We start from the raw sequence: 25,888 nt of genomic DNA, 5'->3' as shown, positions 1-25,888 counted from the left end.
CTGGTCTTAATGACTAGAAAAAGACAATACTTTTAGCCATTTTTTTGTCTAACCTGCACATCTTTTTGCACATAATTCTATTCCCCTTGCTCTTATGTCCTTGTTTAGAAACATCTTACTCTTGCTCTATCAGATAAAACTAACAATATCTTCATGAAGACTTTCCTGGTAAAGAGAAAACAAACCACAGAATGGTAGATTTAAATCTAATAACATCAATAGAAACAGTAATTGTAAATAGTCTAAACACTCCCAATTTAAAAACCAAACAGCAAGACCCAACAATATGCCATCCATAAGAAACCTACTTCAAATATAAACATATTAGTAATGTAAAAGTAAAAAGAACTTCCAGTTTCCAATATGAAATGTAAAAAATTTGAAAGTTGTTATTACCATTCTTACAACAAGAAAAAAGGCTGAACAAACTGAAAATCAATAATTTTTCTTAGGTACAACAAAGAATGAGGTCGCAGCACAAAGGAAACCCAGAAAACTAGGGGAAGAAAAACAGAGAATCACAGCTTTCCAGGAATAGAAATGACCATGGGAGTCAATAATTGGTAGGAAACTTAGAGAGTAATTGACCAATTAAAGAGAATGAATGTCAATTAGCTTGAGTGAGAAAAGATCATGAAAAGCAGTTTATGAAAATCCAGCCTATGGAAAGGCTCTGCACTTTGATGAGTTTTATCTCTAGGAACTCTATCAGGTTCTCTGGGTTTAAAAATGGAGAAAGTCCCCAGTGCTTTCTGCAGAAGAAGGAAGAAAGCAATCGTTTTGAAATACACCGGAACCTTTTCTTCTCCTGAGGAGAGAAAAAAATAAAAACAAACAAACAAAAAGACCCAAGGAAAACTATTTTAACAGAACCTAACTAAAGGGAAATATCCAACTCTAGGAGCTGGGGTTGTTGCACAATGGTAGAGCACTTGGCTAGCATATGTGAGGCACTGGGTTCAATTCTTATAATAAAGTTCCATCAACAACTGAAAATATTTTTAAAAAAATAATCCAACTCTAGCTTCCTCTAGCCTTCTTATCTCATCTAAAGGGGGAAAAAAACTGAGAAGACTTGTAAATGTCAGAGCCAGGGACACAGACCCCCAAAAAGACTTGAGACCCAGTTATAAGATTATAAAACACTTCTGATCCCCCAACAATTGACCACAACAGCAAAAGGCTCTATTATATCAGGAGATTAAAATTAAAAGAAATATAGACTCAGATTCCATTTAAAAAGAAATTTCTAAGGAAACCCAAATAATAGGGGAGACCAAAACAAGGACACTATAGGAATTCTAGCTTCTAACCCCTTATTCACAGCAATTATAAAAGCATTAATATATGTAGTTGAATATCAGAAGGCAAACAACAAGAGAAAGGAACACAAGAAATATTTAAAGTAAAAATGGCTGGGAATTTTCCAAAAATCAATGAAGGATACAGATCTAGGAACTCAGAGAACATCAAGAATGATAAACACCAAAACAGCCGCACCTAGCCATATCATATCAAACTAAAGAAAACCAAAGACAAATAAAATTGAGGAGAGGCTGAGGAACAGAGCAGAAAAACACCTGACCTACAAAAATAAGAATGAGAATTATATCCAACTGCCAAGATTGATGGCAATAAGCCTATAATCTCAGCTACACAGAAGGCTAAGGTAGGAGGATAGCAAGTTGGAGGCCAGCCTGGGTAACTCAGCAAGACACTGTTTCAAAATAAAAAATATGAAACAAAGGACTAAGTGGTAGAGCACCCTGAGTTCAATCCTCAGAACTTCATGGTGGGGGCAGGGGATAAAAAATTATGTCAGACTGCTTCTAAGAGAATGGAGTGAAATACTGAGAATGTCAGAAAGAAAAAGAAAAAAAAAAAACTCCAATCTAGAATTCTGTATCCAGTGAAATTTTCCCTCAAAATGAAAGATAAAATAGACTTACAGATCCCTGTAATCTGAGACAGAAGAAGGGGGCTTATATAATAATCTGGAGAAAAATGACTACATTCAAGCTGGAATGTACCTGGTTTATCATGGTTAATAGGCACATTCCTGTTACTGATGGCACCAGAGCCCAAGCTGTAATACTAGGAAACCATGCAGGGAAAATTGATAAAGATTGTTCAGGGGGATTACAATTAAGATGGCAATAGTCATGTCAAACTGAATCTCTACAGAAGCAGTTATCTGAAGGCTTGACTGAGGATGGTTTGCTCATGTAGGTTGAAGATGGTTGTTGACAACAGGCCATGGTTCCTTGCCAAACCAACCTCTCCATAGGACCATGTTTCCTCAAAAAATGGCAGCTGAAATTCTTAGCAAGAAAAGTGAAGTACGACACATCACAATACCACTCCTTGAATTATATTATAGAGCTAAAATAACAAAAACAGCATGGTATTGGCACCAAAACTGATATGAAGACCAATGGTACATAGAAGACACAAAGATAATTCCACAAAAACACAATTATCTCAGACTAAACAAAAGCACAATAAACATACATTGGTGAAAAGATAGCTTCCTCAACAAAAGGTGTTCGGAACAATGAAAAACATACATAGCAAACTAAATTAAACCCCAACTTCTCACCCTGCACAAAACTCAAAGTGGATCAAGGACCCAGGCATTAGATCAGAGACCCTGTACCTACTAGAAGAAAATGTAGGCCCAAATCTCCATGTCGTTGGCTTAGGAACCAAATTCCTCAACAAATCTCCAAAAGTGCAAGAAAAAATCAAGAGTCAATAAATGGGATGGTATCAAACAAAAAACCTTCTTCACAGCAAAGGAAATAATCAAGAATATGACCAGAGAGCCTGCAGAATAGGAGAAAATCTTTAACACGTGCACCTTAGATAAAGCACTAATCTTCAGGATATACAAAGAACTCAAAAAAACTTAATACCAAAAAAACAAATGATCCAGTCAACAAACGGGCTAAGGAATGAACAGACACTTCACAGAAGAAGAAATACAGTCAACAAATATGAAAAAATGTTCAACATCTCTAGCAATTAAGGAAATGCAAATCAAAACTACCTGAGATTTCATGTCACTTCAGTCAGAATGGCAATTATCAAGAATACAAGTGACCATAAATGTTGGTGAGGATGAGGGGGAAAAGGTACACTCATACATTGCTGCTGGGACTGCAAACTGGTGAAACCACTCTAGAAAGCAGTATGGACATTCCTCAGAAAACTTGGAATGGAACCACCATTTGACCCAGTCATCCCACTCCTAGGTTTATATCCAAAGGACTTAAAATCAGCATACTATAGGATTCAGCCACATCAGCTCAATTCACAATAGCTAAGCTATGGAATCAACCTAGGTGCCTTCAACAGATGAATGGATAAAGAAAATGTGGAACACATACACAATAGAGTATTATTCAGCCATAAAGAAAAATGAAATTATGGCATTTGCTGGTAAATGGATGGAACTGGAGACTATCATGCTAAGAGAAATAAACCAATCCCAAAAATACAAAGGCTGCTCTGATATGTGGATGCTAACACACAAGACAATGGGGGCGTATAGAAGTTCATTGGATTAGACAAAGGGAAATGAAGGGAAGGGAATGCGGATAGGAATAGGAGAGATTAGAATGAATCGACATAACTTCCCTATGTTCACATATGAATACACAACCAGTGTAACTCTACATTATGTGCAACCACAAGAATAGAAAGTTATACTATATATAACTCTATAGAAGTGTACTATATGTACATACACTCTGTGTATGTATGTCAAAATACAATCTAATTTCATGATATCTAAAAAGAACAAATAAATTGTAACAGGAAAAAAAAGAAAAATGGCAGCTAGTTTGCACCCCATTAACGAGAGATCCAAACAAGAGCTAGGCAGAGGTATTAACGCTTTTTTAGGACCTAGTCTCAGAAATCACATACTGTCACTTTTGCCATATTCTGCTCGTTCCAGAGACCCTGATTAAATGTGAAAGGGGCCTAGAGAGGACATGATTATCAGAAGGCATCACCAAGGACCATTTTGGAAGCTGGTTCCTTTAACCCTTATCTATTAACTAGTAAGGCAAAATCAAAGGAATCTAAAACAGATCAGAAATTTTTAGGGGCTGAGGTGAGAGGCAGAAGAATGACTACAAAGGTGCTTGAGCAAATTTTTTAGAATGCAGTATATTTGTATAGTGGAATAATAATCATCAATGGAAAGGAATATTATGGTTTGGATATATGATATATCCCAAAAGCTCATGTGTGAAATAATGCAATAAGGTTCAGAGGTGAAATGATTAAATTACGTGAGGTCTAACCTGATCAGTGGATTAATCCTCTAATGGATTAATAGAGTGGAAACTATAGGCAGATAAGATGTGACTGGAGGAGGCAGGTCATTTGGGGGTGTGCCTTTGAGATTTATATTTTGTTCCTGGTAAGCACAGCTCTCTCTACTTCCTGTTGCCATGTTCTGAGCTGCATTACTCCACCACACACTTCTGCCCTGATGTTCTGCCTCACTTGGGACCCAGAGTTAAAGAGTCAGCAGTCTATAAACTAAGATCTCTGAAGCTATGAACACCAAATAAATATTGCCTCCTCTATGCCATTCTTGTCAGTTCTTTGGGTCACAGCAAAAAACAAACAAACAAAAACAAAAAAATGACTAAAACAAGGAACAAACTACTGTTATATGCAATAGCAAAACTCACAATGGCATTATGTTAAGTGAAAAAAGCCAGACCCAAAGGCTATATAATATATGGTTATATTCATAATGGCATTTTGGAAAGGGTAAAATCAAAGGAATCCAAAACAGGTCAGAAATTTTCAGGGGCTAAGTTGAGAGGCAGAAGAATGAGTACAAAAGGGGCTTGAGGAAACCTTTAGAATGTCAAAAATGTTCTATATTTGACTTAATGACACATATTTTTGTTAAAATTCAGAGACCTGTATACGTAAAAGGGGTGAATTTTACTTTATGTGAATTATACCTCAATAAACTACTCATAAAAAGAGAAGAGAACCTCAAGGGCAGAGATGCTTGCATGAGAGGATGGATACAGAAGTCTTATTAATGTGTAAGTAATAAAAATTTCTGAAAGAAGAATAGCTACCAAACTACTAGATTGTGTGTGTGTGTGTGTGTGTGTGTGTGAGCACACGCGCGCGCGCGCGCACGCACATACACGTATTCATGTATACAGATATTTTGTGTGGAGGGAGGGGTACTGGGGATTAATCCAGGGGAATTTGACAACTATACCACTTTTTATTTTTTGAGACACAGTCTCACTAAATTGCCAAGGCTGGTCCTGAACTTGTGATCCTCCTGTCTCAGCCTCCCAAGTAGATGGGATTATAGGTATATATCAGTATATCTTGTTTAAAAAAATTATAATTTAAGTTCCTCAACTTAAAGAAATTTCTCTTATCTTGAATCTGCAGATTGAAAATACCTATCCAATTGTTGGTTAGATAGATGAGGGAAGATAAATACATAGCCTGCCCTGCCACATTCTGGCAAGTGTTGAATTACAAGAATAAAGAGAAAAATCTAAGATGCTTCCAGAAAAAACAAAGTTACTTAGAAAACAGGAGACAGTTATAAGTCTTATTACCTGTAATATGGCAAAAAAGGATAAGAAAATAGCATTAACACATTAAGAGAAAAGAACTGCTACCCAAGACGTCCATCCAAACCTAGGCTAAAAGGAATTCTTTAAGGTATGTAATCACTCCAAAACTGTGTCACTCATTTATCCTATCTAGGAGAACTGCATCTATCTATCTAGGAGAACTGCAAACAAATAATGTTAAGTAAATAACAATGAAATCATAGTAGAGATGGAGAGAATAAAGAAGAGACCTTATGACCTCTAGTTAAATACACAGTTAATACATATGACTAAAAGCAGTTGAACAAAAATATGTAATAAAACTCAATCATTAGAATTTTAAAAAAGCATCTAAACAAAAAGAATACTCAACTTAATCCAGTGTACAATGATATTATTGTAAGTTAACTACTGTCAACAGCTTTTTGGTTTTATTTTACCTGGTTTGCAAGATGAGAGTGACCAAACAGCTTGTGACCCAATTTCCCTTACTGTTCCAGTCCTTTCCAGCTGCTTAGGATCTGCACCAGGAGGTGTTTTGTTTGGTGTGGTCATTTTTTAAATATTCTATGTAGAAACAAAGAATACACACATTATACCAGGACCTGAGCATCTTTCTGAAAAAGGTAAAAATTAAAATTTAATAGCAAAATGAATCACTCAAATACCCCTTCATCTTTCATATCTTTTGTTAATCTTAGCAAATCTATACAAATGTGAAAAAATACTTCTTGGACACTGAAGAGTACATAAAACTGCTCTGGCTGTGCAGTTACTGCTACTGAACATTATTATGAACGCTAAACAAGTCCAAAAAATCTTTACCATCTCCCATTAGATCTTAAGTTGTTCCAATACCACCACACATTAATAATTACTCATTACATCATGGCAAGAAGTCGAAGGCGGCAGGGGTACAGTACTTGTCTAGCATGCACAATGCTCTGGATTCAGTACCCAACACCGCAAAATAATAATGATGACAGTGGAAGCGGTAGGCGGCAGAGACAATGGACTGTAAACTAAGGCCTGAGACTTAAAAACTCAATGAGTAATGTATTGAACGAATAAATGGTTGAATAAGTTCATTCATAAGCTAAACCTGTAGCCATCACTACAAGCTGAATGGCCACCATCTTAATAAAAGAGAAAGAAGGGGAAAATAAGAAAAGGAAAAAAGAAAAAAATTAAAAGCCCATTTGTACATTGGGACACAACTGAGTTGGATGGACGCCACCAAGTGGCTAAAACACAGAGCTCGGAGAAGACTGGGTCTCTGCCCTGGAAGAACCTAGCACACAATTCAGAGGAAACTGGAGCCAAGACAAGTACACCATCGCGAGCGCCGTGGGGACTAGCCTATAGGAGCGGCTTGACACTTCTGGCGTACCAGAATGACCGAATGATTAGAGCTCCTGCACACCTGGCCCACCAGCCTGGAGGAGACCGCGATTAAACATTGAGATTGAGGAGGACGCATCTGCTAACGCCAGGACAGTTCTCTACGCTGGGGAAAAGCCCACGCACTTACAGCTTCCAGACTTGGTTTGCCACAACTGAGGCTCTCAGGGCCGGCAAGAGACCCACGCCACTCCCACTCCACTTCTACCGACAGCCTGGCTTCCCCAACGACGACTTAGGACAGGGGTCGCAGCCCTATGACATCACATACCATCATCTCTCCTAACCCACCTCCAGGGCTCCGCCCCGCGCTCTGTCGCGCACGCGTACTACGTCCTTATGGCTTACGCGAGGCGGCGGCTAGGCACCGCCATTTTGGCCGGTGGCCGCAGGAACACGCTGTCTGGCTGAGACGTGAAGGCAAAAGCTGTCTTGGCCTGTGCACTCCCCACCACAAGGGGATCGCTTTCTCCAGGTACGTGAGTAGGTGGGAGGGGTTTGGCCTTTACCTGACTTCTGCCTCTTAGGAAAGACGCGACGTTCCCAGAGCCTGTGTTTAGGCCTTGGGTGACGGCTGGGGACAGCAGCAGCGCGTGGCTGCCGCGGGACAGCTGGAACCGCCTGAGCGCGGGTGGCGCCGGTAGCCGGGGGCGCGGAGCACTTCCGCTCCAGCAGTCCTGGCTCTCTGATGCTCTTGTCCACCCCAGCCAGCGGCTTGGAGAGTGGTCCTTCATGCCGTCGCCTCGGAGATCCAACCTCCGCCGCCTCCGCTCGCTATTTTCCCTGCTCCTACCCTGCAGCTGACCCTTCTGGAGAGGAAGGCACCTTCAGAACTTGCAGTATCCCCTCACAGTAAAACGGCTGTATCGTCACATATGACATTTGGCTGTGGGAAGCTGTGGCTTTCTTTCTGCCGTTTGGTGATTGTGGAATGAGTCATGGCATCTTGCCGCCATGAAGTCGAATACTAGGTCCACTCCCAGCTTCCCAGAAATTATGGACTAACGTCGCTCCGCTTTTATCATAGAGCGACGTGTACTTGGCTATGATTGGGGTTATCTCATGTAATTTCCCAGTTGAAGGCCTATAGTTTGGGGGGGAAGGTACTTTCCGTTTTTCACTTTTTCATATCTTAAATTCCTTGAGTTCAAGGATGGTACTCAATACGTATTTGCTGGCAATGAATGCTGGCCAAATTCCCACAACCCATGAACTACATAATTATTTTTTTTCCTTTTTCTTCTTTTTTTAAGTGGCAAAATCGATAACTAAGGAATAACTGTCAAAACAACTTTTTGTTGCTTTTACCCTGTCTTCCAAGGGACTGCTAAAAAGACAGTTATGGTAGTGGCATATACCTTGCAATCATTTGTCCTGTATGCTGAGAATATTCATTCAGTACCAAATACGTGACAATGCTTTCGGTATAACAAAAGGTTTTTATCTGTAGTTGAACCAAAAGGTTTTTGTGGGTCATTTTTTAATTAAAAACTTGGTTCTCTCATACTTCAAAAAGAATTCTTATAAGTATTTTATATAACTAATAGTCTACAGTAAGCATCGGTTGGAATATTGCACATGAACTCAACCATCATAAGTTAACAACAATCTTTTAAATGCTTTCAAACAGCATTATAATGAATTTGATTTTAGACTGCAAATGCCTCACTTTTTTTTTTCTCCTTATTGGAAGAATGACAGCAAGGTCACCTTTTTGAGCACCTATTTTGAATAGTCTGTCTTCATTCAGATTTGAAAGATATTTTAAAATCCCTTTTTATTCTCTTCAGTCATATACTATAATCTTCCCCACCAAACTTTATTCTGCCAGATCTTTCCTACTGAAAAAGAACATAGGGAATTCCTTTTCCCTAAGTCTTGAAAGTAACAGAAAAATTGACCTAATAGTGTTCACATAGTTGATTAACAATTGTGAAAATGTTTTTCTTAAGTGCATTATAACTTACCTCTATTTTTATACAAATCCATCTATTCGATACCTCTGACATGTTTATATTCTTCTGTAAGCATGTCTTTTGGTTTTCAAAAATAGTTTGAAAAATTAAATGAAAACATTTTAATAACTTAATAAAAATAAAATTGGAGCAATTTTATGATAAAAGATTTATCCCCTGGGGGTGAATTTATTCACCAGCTAATTCATAGAAAGGCATTCAATATTTAAATTGGAACACATGATGTTCAGTTTTATTTTAATAGCTTACTAAAAAATCTTTAGTTCTTAAGAATTTGTCATTTTTCAGGATAATGGGGGTTTTGTAGTTGAATTACTACTGCTTTTATCATAGAATTAGTCATTTAATTTCTTCTAACTTTTCAGGGCCTGGGTGGGTTTTTAGACTAGTGAACTGGTTGGCTAGCATAGCTGTGTTTATTATATGCCTACTTAGTTTTTGGAGGGAGGTTCTTTTTTTCTCAGTATATAGTTTAGTGAACAACTGTCACCATAAAATATTGGTGGCATGCAGGATTTTGGAAGTTGTTACAATCTAGAAGAAAATCACTGTCTTTAAATTAATTTTCTCATTCATTCAACAGAAATGTTTGAATTTCCATTTTGTGTAGGCACTGGTCCAGTCACTGGAACAAACAAAAATCCCTTTCCTCTTGATGATGTAGTACATTCTATTTAGAGAGGAGAAAAATGCATGTGGAGAGAGGGAGAATATAGAGAGAACCACATATGCATTTATACAATATATATACACTAGGTAAGATAGCATGTCATATAATAGAGCTAAGGAGAAAAAAAAAAGAGGGTTAAAAAGGCAGCTAGGTGGCCTGGAGTGGTGATGCATGCCTGTAATCCTAGCAGCTCTGGAAGCTGAGGCAGGAGGATCACAAGTTCAAAGCCAGCCTAGGAACTTAGTGAGGCCCTAATTAACTAGTGAGTCTGTCTCAAAATTTAAAAAGGGCTGGGGATGTAGTTCAGTGGTTAAGTGCTTCTTTGTTCAATACCCAGTACCCAAAAAAATACCAGAAGGCAGCTGGATATATTTTTTGGAGATGTCCTAAGAAACAGTAAAGACTTGAGAACTGAGCTATGTAGCTCTCTAGGGATAAGAGCTTTACAGGCAGAAAGAACAAAGTGCCAAGACCCTAAAGCAAGAACATGTCTGGTGTGTGCTAGGAACAATAAGGAGCCAATATGGCTGGAACCCATTGAACAAGAGCTAGAACAGTTGAAGATCAGAAAGTTCACAGAAGCTGATAAGCATCTTGATGATTATTTTAAGGACTTCACTTTTATTCAGGCTGAGAAGGGAAGCCACTGAACCCTTTTTAAGTAGAGGAGTAATACAATTTGACTTACTCTTTGAAAGGATTACTCTGGTTCCTGAACTGAGAATGAACTGTTGAGGGTTAGAGTAGGAGGAAAAGGTGAAAGGAAGGAGGTCTGATCAGAAGCTATTTGAGTAATGCAGGTAAGAGATGGTGTTGATGGCTTATAAAAATTGTGAGAAGTGGCCAGATCTGGATATATTTTAAAGGTAAATTCAGTAGGGTTAGTTTTTGTTGCATAGAAAACAAAGATGACAAGGGATTTTGACCTGAGTAAATGGGAGATAAGTTACCATTTATCAGAATAGTAAGGCTGCTAAAAAAGAGGATTTTAATGAGGATTGCAGTAGCTCAGTTGGGGAGATGCTGCTGGATCTCCCAACTGAGGAGGAGGTCTTGTAATCAGGTAGACGTTCAAGATTTGGGTTTGGGGAAGATATCCTGACTAGAAATAGAAATTTAGGATAAAAGTGGGATTTTAAAACATGAAACAAGAATAGAACATCTTGGGGAATGAATATAGATAGAAATGAGTCTTAGAACACTCTCAACATTTAGAGACGTTAAGGAAAAGGAAGGGGGTTACCAGGAAAATAATAGACCCAGATTAGTATTGTATTTTACAACCACATCAAGAAGTGTTCAATCTAGTAAGAAAAAGTCATAATTTATGTCAGATGCAATATTTTGGTCAGATCAGTTAAGGTTTGATAATTAACCATTTGATTTAGCCATGTGAACAAAGATGGCATGATAAGTTGCTTAATGAAGCAGTGGGCTCTAAAGCCTGGAGTGGATTCCAGAGAAAAACGCGTGAAGAGAAGTTTAAGACATTGAGTATAGGAAGTTCTTTCAGGTAACCTTAAAGAAGGAGAGGTAAAATAATGGGAGATGATGGTAACAAGATAACAGAATGCTGCAGTGTTGATGAGCATGAGCCAGTAAAGAGAATAACTGATGTGAAAGACAGGAGGGAGAATTTAATGAACATTCTTTTTGGGGACTGTATTCTGTGTACAAATAGACTTAGCTAGGGAAATAACATACAATTGGTCCTCCATGTCTGGGTGTTCTGTGTCTTCAGGTTCTGTATTCAACCAAAAATATTTGAAAAAATTTTTAATTACATCTGTACTGGATATGTGCAGTCTTTTTTCTTGTCATTGTTCCCCAAACAGAAAAAAGTATAACAACAATTTACATAGCATTTACATTGTATTAGGTATTTTAAGTTATCCAGAGATGATTTGTAATATACAAGAGATGTACACAGGTTATATACAAATAGTACACGCCTTTATATAAGGACTTGCACTTCATCAGGTTTTGCTGTACACTGGGGCAAGGAGAACCTGAAAGCAGTCCTCCATGGATAATGAGGGACCAGTATAGTGTGATTGCTCGTTAATGGCATGAGGGTCAATTTGAGATGATGAATTTAAAGGGAAGCCAGTCAGCAGGCTTTGGGTTTTTTGTTGTTTTTTTTTCCTCCCCATTTCTGGCTCCATGCAGATGAAGAAATGGATTTAACCAAGATTGTGGTTGAGGGTATAAATGATTGATGGTGTAATTTTAGCTGAGTTTGAAGGGAAATAAAGATAACTGTGGTGTAGTGGGAATGTGGCAGATCAAGAGATAGTATGTTTGGAGGAGAGAGGAATCAGAGTTGTTGGATTGTTATGTATTAGATGGGTGAACTATAGGAGTGGTGGTTGGAGAATGAAGTGTTTGAAATTGAGGTTATGGATGGATTGTAGTTACTTGTAATGATGAGGTCCAGGGAATAATGAGTGGCTATGGTAAGGTAGAAGACATTATTGGAAGAGAGGAGTTAACAACTGAGATGATATGCAATTAATAGAATATCATCTATGAGCAAATGAAAATTAATGACTAAAAAAAAGCACTTGGATGATTTGAGAGATCAAACTTACTGTTTTTAGGAAAAAAGAGACCATAGTCTGGGAACATTGAAGAACTAGATCTCTTGTTCCTCTCCAAACCTAATCATATTGGTGGGTGTGAGAAAGATTTGAAAGGTGTGCAAAAGGGAAGCAGTCTATGAAAAAAGATCAGGTTAGAGGATCACAGAAAAAAACAACACAATATCTTTAATGGATAGTCTTTTTTGCTTCAGGTTTCTTCATTACATATTGGAATAAACTGGAATATGAAGGTACTTTTTGGAATAATCTATCTTCATCACCATTCTGAGAAAATTAATGTCTGTGCACTAAGCCCAGTACCATAAAATTTTTTTATTAGTGCATTGTAGTTATTATGTATAACTAATGAGGTTTGAAATTGAGGTTATGGGATTCATTCCAGTATTATATAAAAGAATTTTCAGTTCACTTTGATCTTAATGCTCTATAGCTATTACACATGAAGACTTATAAAAGCCTTAAAATAAGCACAGCATATACATATAGTTGATTTCATTGCTGTTAGCGTAAAGTCCAAATATTAGCCATATTGCAAGTTCCCAGTTGATCAGCATGATGATCATGGCCTTAATAACTATATTCTGTTTTCATCAATAATATCTATTATAGTCAGTTGGATAAGACATGAAATATTCATAATTGGTTTGGGGTAGGGAAGAGCAGGCATCTTTATCATGTATATTAGTTCTCATATCTGGTCTTCCCATTTGATTGGTCTCTAATCACACTGGCATCAGTATTAATTACTGAGACCTTATAATTGTTTTTGAAATGGAAGTTTCCCCATTCTTTCTCTTCTTCAACTTTCAAGTCTGTTATCACTTCTTTGTTTTTTTCCATAAGAAGTTTAGATTTGGTTTGTCTGGTTGGTTTTGGGATTTTTTTGTTTGTTTCATGAAATTGGTTGAAATGTGTAAATATAGGGAGAATTCAGATGGCTAGTATTGGCTGTTCTGTATTGTAAAAACTGAGATAGCAGTTTATTTTACTTGGTTAGATCTTGTCATTTAGTGATTTTGAAAGTTCTCATATATTGTTCTAGGTGTTTTCTTTTTTATTGCTATTTTAAGTGCTGTGTGTTTTTCTTTCCTTATATAAATCTTCTGATTAAGGTATGTATATAAAATTGGTTTTCACAACTTTACTAGAAACTTTTTACTATTTTTAAAAATTCTCTTTGTTTGCCAGTTAATCATATAATGATTTTTTGTGTCCTCCTGTCTACTTTTTATGCCCATGAATATTCTTACCTAAATGTGTTGAATTTGCCATAATTTTGTTAATTTTTTTTAACAGAAGAGCTGGATATTCTTACTTTGTTACAATTATGGCAGACAAATTAACAAGAATTGCTATTGTTAACCATGACAAGTGTAAACCTAAGAAATGTCGACAGGAGTGCAAAAAAAGTTGTCCTGTGGTTCGAATGGGTAAGTCGGGTAAATCACTTATGGATTTAAAAAAGGTCCTGATGGGGCTGGGGTTGTGGCTCAGTGGTAGAGCGTTTGTCTAGCATGTGCGAGGCACTGGGTTCAATCCTCAGCACCACATATAAATAAGTAAATAAAATAAAGACCCATGAACAACTAATAAAAATATTTAAAAAAAATAAAAATAAAAATAAAAAAAGGTCCTGAAAGAAAATAAACTGGTTTGATGGTTTTTTTAATGGGCTTTAGCTTATCCTTTGTTACCCCCACTAGTTTCTAAACTATGAAGATGAGATTCATAGTTTGTTCTAAATGTCTTTTATTGCTTATGAATAAATGACCCTGTTTAAAAAAAAAATAGCCGTTTGTTTACTAAATGTGAAGTAAAACTAGAGATTACTACAATTTTTACTCTTCTACAAAATTCTGTGATTACTTTTAAGTCGTGAGGATTACCAAAAACTAACTTTCTATTTTACTGTATTCTCATCTTTAAAAAACAAACAAAAATAATAGCAATGACTATTTATGAAGTTTTGCTGTATATCAAGATTAAATAAATTTAACAATTCAAAGCTCACAAATTGTTGGTAGTCTTTAGAAAGGATATATTATGTGATCGATACTTTGTACTAGTGAAGTCTAGACTTACTGAATCTTAAAAAGAAAATTTAAGCTGTATTCAGTGGCACACACTTATAAACCCACCTCTTCTAGAGGTGGAGTCACAAGGATCACAAGTTCAAAGCCAGCCTGAGCAACTTAGTGAGATCCAGTATCAAAATAAAAAGAATAAAAAGGAATGGCAAACATCTCAGTGTTGGAGCCTGTGTTCGGTCCCCAATAACAAAAAAGAGAGAAAATTTAGATGTCATCTATTACTATGTTCCATGCATACAAAAATTTCATTGTTAATATCCCTAATATTGTGTTTAATTTCACCTGTGTATTATGTATATATTTACCTGTGCATAGCTTTTTTGCTTTTAACTGATCTAGTTAACATTTCATCCCTACCTATAGTATCCTTGACTACATAAAAGATTCAGGTCAGGGGGCTGGGTCAGTGGTAAAGCGCTTGCCTAGTATGCATGCGGCACTGAGTTCAATCCCCAGCACCACATAAAAATAAAAACAAATGAAATAAATGTATTGTGTTCATCTACAACTAAAAGAATATTTTTTAAAAAAAGAAAAGATTCAGGTCAGTCAGCTTAAAAAGGTTCAGGGTTTGTTGTACTTTTGGTAGCATATTTTCTTCTCCAGTAGTAAATAAAACAAAATATATTAGAGTCATCTCCCTAATATCTGACAGGAATATTTGTGTAATTAATAAACTTAGAAATTGAATTTAGAAATTTACCCCCACAGAACACTGATGTAAGACAGTATTTCAAATATATTTCTTTGTGTAGTCTTTGTTTTTGAAATTTGCTTCTCTATGGAAATTTGGAACCAAAATTGCCTAAGTAAAGATGATTAGAAAATCATAGAACATAAGGGAAAATGACTTACTTTTTTTCTTTACCAGGAAAATTATGCATAGAGGTTACTCCCCAGAGCAAAATAGCATGGATTTCTGAAACTCTTTGTATTGGTTGTGGTATTTGTATTAAGGTAAGTGATAGTATTTTATTTAGTGTATCACATCTTTAGCCCTAAAGTGAACTATGAAAATTCTGACTACTTTATAACTACTTCTAAAGAATCAAAAGAATAAAAAATACTAATTTAGGAATGTAGTATTCTTATCACTGAGGATATCGCTTTTTAAAATTGATGTTTTAAACTACTGATTTGAAATATCTCCTTACCCCCACATAACTTTGTAAAGCCATTTTCAACCCAAGTTTGTGTCTCTTTATTTGCCTTTTTATGAAATATACTTTATCCAGCATGTCTCTGCTAGAATCTTTTGGAAATATAAAAAACAAGTCTGTATTAATGTTAAATTCACCGCTTTTAAGTAGAAATACACACAGCCAAAATTTTTAAATTTAATCCTTAAGTGCTGCTTCTACTGTATTTGACACACACTTCTGTGGGGTTTACCCAATTGTGTAATTTTTTAAAAGCTCAACTAGTGTTTGTTGCATTGAATAATTTAATTAAACTTTTGATTCTGAATAGTGAATTTCCATATTTAGTTCATAAAAGGAAGGTAGGACTCAGTGTATAAAGTCTTAATTTAGATATTTTTATTTATAGGTAATACAAAAAGAAACTTCACCAGAGTGTGGATACCACCCTATAAATTGTTCAAATAAATCATAGGTATATTTTACTTTGGTTTCTGAAGCCTCAGTTAAGTATCCAGAAAACTTTCCTAGATACCTGTAAACATTTTCTCTTGTTTTGCAGGAAACATTCCCCTTAGCATATATTTACTAGTCTTTTTATTAAAGATATGTGCCTGTGCCCAAGGTGCTGGGAGTCTATTTTGAACAATATAGTATCATCTGTTCTATTGTTTTTTGTTTTGTTTCATTTTCTGCTTTAAGAAAATGAGATTTCAAAATTTTGGAAATGGCATTTGAGTGGCTAAAAACATACTAATGAAATGAATCTGTATGGGGGTAGAAAGATACTATATACTTCTGAACAATAAGATACTAATAATTCATCTTATAAATAATGGTGGTATCTTTCCTTGTAACATTAGAGAAGTTTAAATCATTTGCAACCTATAAGCATTTTATATGCATTTAGACATTTTATAAATAAAAGTTACTCCACTGGTAGAAAAATATAACTTAAAAAGAATTAAAAGTTTTATCTAGAGATGGTGGTTACTTTATTAGAAAATAAATGCTTTTGCGGGGGGGGGGCGGGTATGTGCCTCTATTCTGTGAAATTTTTCTGGCCACCTTACCACTTTGTATATGTGTGTATGCACACATGCACTAAGGATTGAACCTAGGGTTGCTTAACCCTGAACACCCCCAGCCTTTTTTATTTTGAGACAAGCTCTTACTAAGTTGCTTAGGGCCTTGCTGAGTTGCTGAGGCAGGCTTTGAATTTGATATCCTCTTGCCTCAGCCTCCTGAGTAGCTGGGATTCCAGGCATGCACCACTGAGCCAAGCACAACTTAATTTTTAAGCAAATAAGAAAAGGAAATGAAAAAATAAATTCACATTCTTGTAAAATTCCCATCTTTGGAAGAATGCTTATAAAAATAATCCATTTCTTCATGTATTTTTCTACAAATTAATACAAAATTAATTTTTTTTTTTTAACCAGAAATGCCCCTTTGGCGCCTTATCAATTGTCAACTTACCAAGCAACTTGGAAAAAGAAACAACACATCGATATTGTGCCAATGCCTTCAAACTTCACAGGTATATTTCATGTTAGCATTCTTCTTTAACTCAGTCAATTTAAGAATAAAATAACATTTAGAATTTCTAGAGAAATAACAAAATTAGGGGGAAAACTGATATTGACCATCCATCAAAGGGGAAGAGAATATTATAGCATTGTACAAAATTGTATTTTGTATATATGTAGATACATGTGTGTATATGTATGTCAACGGTTCATTCTGGTTAGTATTAGAATTAAATCCTGGGACTTTGAAACAACTGCTAATGCCCAGGTTTCCACCCAATCAAACTACATTATTATCTATTGATGTAGGGACTGACGAAGTCCTAGGTAATTCTGAAGTCCTAGGTAATTCTGATATACAACCAGGTTGAGAATGACTGTTGTTCATAATAACTTTATCCCCAAAATAACTTCTAAGGGAACTTGCCCTTAGTTTTATTTTTAATCTATTAATCTATCTACAGAGGAAATCACTCTGAACTTAGACATATTAAATTACAAGGTCTATAGTTCTTTGAGGTTTCTGTCTGCTGAACATTAATATTTTGAATCTAGAAATCTAGGCTTTATTAATAAAAAGATATTTCTCAACCTGCCAGCTTTAAGGGGCCAACTGCAGCAGGGAGAATGAAGTGGAATTTTTCTGGTTGATGTGGCACTTCTCTCCTTGTAAGTAATTGGCAGGCCAGAAGAAAATAAAAATGATAGTGTGAGGTTGCACCTGCTATGTAATTTTGTACTGAAGTATTTTGCTATACATTAAAACTGAGCCTTATATGTAAAGAAGAAATTTACTTTAGAATGGACATTGAATAAGAAAAATTCAGAGTAATATTGGTCACAGATGCATTTCTAACAATTAACAGTTTAAATTAATCTTGGCTGTTTTATTCCTAATAGCCAATAATATCTGCATAGATATATATTTCCTAGCTTACTAATGGATGTGTGTGGAGTGCAAGTGCATTAAAATACATTGTTGTGATGTTATATAGCTGTTGCTACCTAAGTCTGAAGGTTATTCTGTGGCTTTTTTTTTTTTTGTATATTACTTCAGGTTGCCTATTCCTCGCCCAGGTGAAGTTTTGGGATTAGTTGGAACTAATGGTATTGGAAAGTCGACTGCTTTAAAAATTTTAGCAGGAAAGCAAAAGCCAAATCTTGGAAAGTATGATGTAGGTATTTTATAAAAATTACTATCTTTGGATGTCTTTTAAGATTTTGAAGGGAGAAATTTATGTGTGATTTTTTTTTTTTTTCCATGTTGTTTTTAAGATTTTTTTGTAGATTTAATGCTGAGAAACTGTGTGGATGAAGTTTTTTCATTCCTTTTGAATTAAAACCTGATAGTTCTACTTAACTGAGAGTTCTCAGTTTCCTCAACTGAGAGTTCCTAAAATGTTGTGAGTTGGTATGCCTTGATTTAAAATTAAATCTACCTCCAAATTTAGAGTCCTGAAGTATTCGATTTCAGTATATGTTCAATTTTGTATAACATTCTTCTTTGAAATTGCATTGTTAACTTAAATTTGATATGTATATTTCTAGGATCCTCCTGACTGGCAGGAGATACTGACATATTTCCGGGGATCTGAATTACAAAATTACTTTACCAAAATTCTAGAAGATGACCTAAAGGCCATTATCAAACCTCAGTATGTAGACCAGATTCCCAAGGCTGCAAAGGTCAGTTGCTTTTCAGGAAGAATTTACATATTATAGTTATTAAGGAGATACAAAAGCTACATCAAAGTAAACTCATTTTATTTTGTAACTCATTTTAATATTGAAGGAAAATAATGGTAACTATTTCTGGTATCTCATGACAGGGGACAGTGGGGTCTATTTTAGACCGAAAGGATGAAACAAAGACACAGGCAATTGTATGTCAACAACTCGGTAAGAGTTTATTTTGTTAATGTGTTTTTAAAGACCCTGAACTTAAATTCATAAAGGTGTACATCTTTATATTGATTATTGGAATAAATGGGAAAATCTTTAGTAGTTGTCATACATATTAATGTTTTATAATTTTCAACTGAAATGTCGTACAAACTCAGAGTCATAACATGCAATATACATTTTGTCCAGAGAGGTAAAATGAAATTGATAAATTGAACACAATGCCTCCATGTTCTTTGTAGATTTAACCCACCTAAAAGAACGAAATGTTGAAGATCTTTCAGGAGGAGAGTTGCAGAGATTTGCTTGTGCTGTCGTTTGCATACAGAAAGCTGATATGTAGGTTTCTTTACAGTTTTTATAAATATCTTATTTTTGCTTTAATTTGTAATACTGCTAATACAGCAGTGCTTTTGAGAGGAATTAATGTCATCTAAAGCTATACTTCTGAAGTAAGATGTTGAAGCAGTTATGCATCCACTACCAATTTTCCCTGTTATTCCTTGATAAGTAGTTTATGATTTATACATTCCAAGTTTTAAGACTTAAGTTATCCAACCAGCCCAACAAACTTTTTTAAATACCTCAAGTAAAAACAGGTCTTTTTAGACCACTGTAATAAGTCAGGGTGGCATGCTAAATGAGGGAGAAAAAGAGAGTGAAAAAGACAAATTTCCTTCTTAGCTTCTAGTGCCGCTCTTCTCCCAGCCGTTTACTGATCCCATCTTTTTCATGTTTTCACTCTGGTATCTAATACAGGCTGGCTCTTGGCCACAAAGTATTCTGTGAATTCTGTGCAGTGTCCTCCAAAAAACTATTGGCTTTAATGCATTTATACTTCAGCTAAGTAAGAGAAAAGCTCTCCAAACTATTACAGGCCATATATCGGGATATTTTTTTCTTAAGGGTAGAACCAGTTTATAAGTTGGTCTAATCTGGGAGGCTTTCCCCAAATGTGGTATACAGTCCTGCTTTTCATAATCGATTTTTTTCTTCTGTTTCTGATAAGAATACAGAAATTTTTACTGTTGTGGGTACATGCTCTTTATTGGTATGAATGAGATTTTGCTTGTAGTTACATTAGAAGCCAGTAGTACTGCTTTAAAAGAACATGCAGGGCGGATTGATGTCATGTTTGTCTTTTGAAATTATTTTCCTTTTTTTTTCCCCCCTATAGTTTCATGTTTGATGAGCCTTCTAGTTACCTAGATGTCAAGCAGCGTTTAAAGGCTGCTATTACTATCCGATCTTTAATAAATCCAGATAGGTAAGTATAGGTCTGGAATATTCCTCTGTTGTTTTATTTGGGGAGTTTAACAAGATTTCTAAAAATTAACTGCATTATCCATCTACATGTATAGATTCTTAATCTTGGTTATTTAGAGCTACCACTAAAATTTACTTTTCTCTATCTAGAACAAAAGTTCTTAGAGCAAGTTTCATATATTCATATATCTCTGTTTCTAGGAAACCTATGAATTCTCTGAAATTAAATGCAGTTTTTCACATAAATATATTACATTTTAGGAAGTAGATCTTTAGCTTTTGCTAGATTCTCAAATAGAAGTATCTCATACACTAATTTAAGACATAAGAATCACTAGAGTAATTCTGAATATCAGTGTTTAAAATCTTGCTATGCAAAAAAGAATTCTTAATCACCTATTAAGTAATCATACCCCCATGTATTTATAAGGTGCTTTGTTAGTTTTCAAAGTTTTTAAAGCCATTATTTCATTTGCTTATGGTATTCTTGCTAAGATTATTTAGGTACTTCCCATTTTTCAGTTGAAGGAGTTTAAGATCAGAAAAGCTAGTTATGTGTCCTAGATTACTGATTTAGTGTGTGAGAAAGCTGTAATCAAAACATGGGGTAGGGGGAGTGTTTGTTTTCTGTATGGCATTTTTTTATACCATGATACCTCTCTCCTTAATAACGTTTAATAAATGTCCTTTAAAATACATGGTTTATCTTGCAAGGAAAAATAAAAAGAATTTTGAGAATTACAAAGTGGAGAGATGAGGGGATGGCCTTCCAGATGTTGCTGACATCCCTAATAGGCCTTAGGTTTCAACATCCACTGTGGGAAAGAAGCAACACCTTGCATTGGATCATTACACATAATATGTCAGGACTCTGAAAGAACTCCTTAGCAAACAGACAATTTGGAAACAAATTATAAGCACATGGAAATGTCAAGTAAACACATTGAAAATTTAGGGACAGCTCCCTTTCAAATCTCTGTTTATGAGCCAGTAGTTTACATGACTATGGAATTCAATGTATGTAACCAGTACTATCTATAAACCCTTCAGGGTGAGAAAGTAATATTTTAAAAAGGCTCTTGGGATTTTTAGACCTGTAGTAGTAAATAAAAAACTGCTCTGGAGGGATATGCCCTCAAATCTGATTGCACAGCATTTTTACATATAAAGACTATCAAGCATGAGCTCAGATCTAGGGTTATAAATTACAAGAGAAAACTATTTACAAATATAGTTAGAAAATACAATAAGATAGAAATGCTGAAGTAATTATTAAATAATGTAAAATATTTAAAAGGATCAAAAACCCTGCGAACATGATGCTATAAAAAAGCAATAAGTGTTCAAAATCCTAAGCAAATTTAGAAGTTAAAAGTTAGTGCCATTAAAAATTCCCTAAACACCCAATCACAATGATGCACAACCTTGTAATCTCAGCAACTTAGTGAGACCCTCTCTCAAAACATAAAAAAGGCTTGGGATGTGGCTCAGTGGTTAAGCACCCCTGGGTTCAAGCCCCAGTACCAAAAAAAACCCTAGATAGATAAATTAGGGCTAGTAGAAAAGAGCATTAGAATAATACCTTAAAAGTTGAGTTTTTGTGGTATACTAAAGAGAGAGAAAGAAATTGAAATATGGAAGGGAGGTTTAGAAACATGGAGAATGAAATAAGAGTAATTGCTGTATCTTAAGAATCTGAAAAATAAAAAAAATACATAAAAATAAAATGGAATCTGAAAGATAAAGGCATGAAGGGATCATGGCTGATAATTTTTCAGAATTAATAAAAATCTCAGGTTCCTAAATTTAAAGAAAAGTCCTATAGAAGATAAATAATTCACCTAGATACATGAGTGAAATTATGAATATCCATGATAAAAAGTACAAAGTCTTACTTGGCCAGATATAAAATAACTTCTTAACTATTATATAAAGGATAGCTTAAGCTGGGTACAGTAGCACATGCTTGTTATCCTAGAGACTCAGTAGATTGAGGTAAAAGGATCAAAAGTTAGAGGCCAGTCACCTCAACTTAGCAACCTTGTATCAAAAATAGAAAGGGTTGGGGGTATACCTCAGTGGTAGAGGCCCCTGGGTAAGACATGAGGTGATTAAACTCATGTGTAAGGAATAAATTTAACATTAAAAGATTAAGAGCTATTTGGTATAGGAAAAATAGATGAAGTAAATAATAGGTATGGATGGACCTCAGGGAAAAAATTTAGTAAGGAAAGTAATAATATGTGAGATATTTTTTCAATGAGGGACAGAGCGGTAATCTTTAATTATAATAGGAATAATATGTTAAGAAAAATTGGACTAACAAAGTGGAAAAACTTGATTGAGACATTTTCACAAACATACTGATCTCATTTATAGAGTTAAAATAATCCATATGTAGTGATAGATAGTTAATGAGCCATAAGATGCGTATTTTTATACTGAAATTCTCCTGCATGTCATAACATATTTAGTCTTGAATGCTATAGAAAGATTTTGGAGATCATATCCTTCGAAAAATAGCAAGGAAAAAAGAAAGGATGGATTGCAGAAAACACAGTGGCAGACTGAAGTCGTATTTTGGACTTTTGTCTGCATAAGCTCCATTTGAAAGAGGAGGAGGCAGGAGGTTTGACAAATATATATTCAGATACTTATAATAGGACCTCAGGAGTGGAGAAAACGGTTCATCTATTAGGAAGTTTCCCTACAGTGGGTAGGAATTGAGATGGAACTTAAAGGATCAAGTAGAATTTCAGCAGGTGGAAGATTTTGGCAGGAGACTAAGGAAAAAAACAGCCTTTTGACACACAAAATGAAGAAATGAATTATTCAGCAAAAAAGAACTACATTTCAGTTTTTTCTATATATAAATGAAGTAAAGAAAGCTAAAGTTTTGGAGGATCTTGAAAGAGTTTAAGGAAATTTCATTTCATGTGGAATTGAGAGCCACATCAGGGGATCTGAAGAAAGTGAGATTTGTTGAAAATACAGTAATAGGGAAAGAAATGTAATGGGAGCCTAAACTAGAATTTAAGAAGAGAAGGAAAAGAACAAAATTATTACACAGCACTTTGGAAAAGAATTCACAGACTTCACAATTTATACAGTGTTTTAATAGGAATAAACAGTTATTTTTCTGTTGTTGGGAGGATAATGATTTCATTAGCCCATTTTGTCCCATTATACAAGTGGTTTAATAGCTGCAAAAATTAAATTCAACAACAAATATATCACTTGTGGTAACATTGAAATAATATTTGAATATTTATTATGTTTGCAGAATTGAAAACTTGAGACTTGTTGGGTTAATACAAAAATGGAGAATTTTTTTTTTTGCAGGTTGATGCATTAAGTTGGCATTTGAGATGTCTTCAGAACATTTTTAAACATCTTGAACTGTCTTGGAATAGGAATTAAGTGATACATAAAAGCAAACTACTTTTTACCTAATAGCAATGTTTTTTTATCACCTCAGTCAAATCTTAGTTTCATGTCATATCATATCATTCATAAAATCCCTTAGTATACAGGAAACTATTTCCTTTCTGACCTTCATTGGGATTTATTATTTGTCCAGCATATCTTTTTTTATTGTTTTTATTGTTTCATATCCATTTTTTTTTTAATCCATTCTTGTCTTCATAAAAATTCAAAGTTTTGGGGCTAAGGGGTTTGTCCTATCTTTCTCTCTGTATCTTCTGCTACAGCTAGCATGAGGCAGAACAGTTAATCATAGGGCTTAATACTTAAATTGAATAACATAATATTCAAATAATTTAGACTGCATCTGTATCATTGTAATTGCTTTTACTTTGTAGAGTTTATTAGTATTATATCTGTAAACTTTTCATATTAGTTGTTTTCCTTTTGGTTTAGGGAAACATTTTTAAATATAGACATTGATAGCCTATGTAAGAAATATTTTATGGCTTTGCTTCATATATTCTTTACATTTAAGTAGTTTAAAATATATGTTTTCTACAATTTGCTGCTATAGTAAAAAGAAATAGAAGTTACCTAATTATGTGTTATGTTAAATTTTAAAGTAAAAGTCTGTTTTGATTTTCAGATATATCATTGTGGTGGAGCATGACCTAAGTGTATTAGACTATCTCTCTGACTTCATCTGCTGTTTATATGGTGTACCGAGTGCTTATGGTGTTGTCACTATGCCTTTTAGTGTAAGAGAAGGTAACTAGAAAAAAAATGTTTTCACATATGCTGTATTCCTTTCCACTCTGATGTTTAGAAAATGTATTGTTGATATTGACTAGTTTTTTTATTGCTTTACTATTTATGCAAAACTGATCTCTTGGAATTTAATCACTGAGGAGAACAGTGTATGTAAAAGACAGTGTATATACATCAATGTTATAGAAAAAGTATTTCTTTTATAAGAATTTTCTGTTGGGAGTGGATAAAAATGCAATTTTACTATTTTTGCTCTTTTAAAAGTCTTAACTACATTTTTATTTCTGCAGTATTTGTCATCTTAATTTGTTTTTGATGGGCCAATCCCAATAATAAAACTCTTAAAATCCATTCATTGCTCATCATATTTTAACTGTAATCTATGTCATGAGTTTATGGAACTATAAGGCTATCTAAAACTAATAAGGTAGTTTAATAAGCATATTTTCACTTATTCCCTGAACATTCATGAAAGAGGGATTCTCTTGACTGTCTTCCAGTGTCTCCTCATGTGCAAACTAAACAATAGAAACTGTTGACCACTAAAAGACTCCTGAAAGCAGCAATGCATTCTCCAGCTTGCATACCTTTTCCTTTTGATTTTTTTCTCTTTCCACAGCTTACTTATAGTACTTTGTATTTCTTCTCTTTGTCCAAAGCTGATAACATAGAACATAAAAAGAACTACTTAGTCTGTATCTTAGGGTTGAGAAGTGTAATAGATGTTTTTTCTTTTATCTCTTCAGAAGGATTGAAATATCTAAAAAACTCTTTTTGGAAAAATAAATTTATATCATATTATATCTTTTTTAAAAAAAGATGGTGGCGAGGCTGGGTTTGTAGCTCAGTGGTAGAGTGCTTGCCTTGCATGCTGAGGCACTAGGTTTGATCCTCAGTACCACATAAAAATAAATAAAGATATTGTATCCATCTACAACTAAAAACAAATTAAAAAAAAAAAAAAGATGGTGGTGGCTTTTATAATTTTTAAGAAACATGCCAGGCATGGTAGTGCATGCCTGTAATCCCAGCAACTCAGGAGGCTGAGACAGGAGGATTACAGATTCAAGGCCAGCCTCAGAAACTTAGACTCTCTCCTAAAATAAAAGAACTGTGGATGTAACTTACTGCCACTGGGATCAGTCCCCAGTACAAAAAAAAAAAAAAATTAGGATGTCGGGAAGGAGTAGTTCATGCCAGCACATGCCTGTAATCACAGATACACAAGAGAAGCTGAGGCAGAAGGATTGCAAATTCAAAAGGCAGCCTGGGCAACTTAGCAAGACCCTGTCTCAGAATAAAAGGGTATGGGATATAGTTTAGTGGTACAGTACCCTGGGTTCAGTTCTCAGTACAGGGGCAGAGGGGGAGATGTGGGGAAGGAATTTATAACTTACCTACTAAGATAAATATTTTAAGGAAAAATTTGTGAGGTTGTCCAGTTTTCTTGACAGTAGCTTTAGGGGTGTTATCAGAACCAATTGTTGATATTTTATTCTCTAT

At 35.0% G+C, this 25,888-nt stretch overlaps 2 protein-coding genes across 6 annotated transcripts in view; one reads left to right on the top strand and one right to left on the bottom strand.

Annotated features, from left to right (window-relative positions):
- The window catches only part of Anapc10 (anaphase promoting complex subunit 10), a 78,544-nt gene extending 70,921 nt beyond the window's left edge, over window positions 1-7,623 (bottom strand). Inside the window, exons 1-2 of one of the 5 annotated variants that reach the window (XM_076863828.2) lie at window positions 7,526-7,623; window positions 6,056-6,182 (exon numbers count right to left, since the gene is read on the bottom strand). In XM_076863828.2, coding sequence (XP_076719943.1) covers window positions 6,056-6,170 — 115 coding nt within the window. In that variant the 5' untranslated portion in view covers window positions 6,171-6,182; window positions 7,526-7,623. Of the gene's footprint in view, window positions 1-6,055; window positions 6,183-7,005; window positions 7,091-7,146; window positions 7,335-7,525 lie in introns of those variants that run through there. The other 4 variants (XM_076863830.1, XM_076863831.1, XM_076863827.1 and 1 more) reach the window with 4 other exon arrangements.
- Window positions 7,357-25,888, top strand: part of Abce1 (ATP binding cassette subfamily E member 1) — a 29,853-nt gene continuing 11,321 nt past the window's right edge. Inside the window, exons 1-10 of the mRNA XM_076863826.1 lie at window positions 7,357-7,491; window positions 13,562-13,695; window positions 15,227-15,312; window positions 16,937-17,034; window positions 18,081-18,198; window positions 18,572-18,709; window positions 18,853-18,922; window positions 19,168-19,264; window positions 20,103-20,192; window positions 24,264-24,385. Coding sequence (XP_076719941.1) covers window positions 13,593-13,695; window positions 15,227-15,312; window positions 16,937-17,034; window positions 18,081-18,198; window positions 18,572-18,709; window positions 18,853-18,922; window positions 19,168-19,264; window positions 20,103-20,192; window positions 24,264-24,385 — 922 coding nt within the window. The 5' untranslated portion in view covers window positions 7,357-7,491; window positions 13,562-13,592. The remainder of the gene's footprint in view (window positions 7,492-13,561; window positions 13,696-15,226; window positions 15,313-16,936; window positions 17,035-18,080; window positions 18,199-18,571; window positions 18,710-18,852; window positions 18,923-19,167; window positions 19,265-20,102; window positions 20,193-24,263; window positions 24,386-25,888) is intronic.

This window comes from Callospermophilus lateralis, chromosome 8 (genome assembly GCF_048772815.1).
Source record: "Callospermophilus lateralis isolate mCalLat2 chromosome 8, mCalLat2.hap1, whole genome shotgun sequence".
NCBI lineage: Eukaryota > Metazoa > Chordata > Mammalia > Rodentia > Sciuridae > Callospermophilus > Callospermophilus lateralis.
The sequence above is the reverse complement of the archived record's forward strand: the minus strand, read 5'-3'. Positions and strand labels throughout refer to the sequence as shown.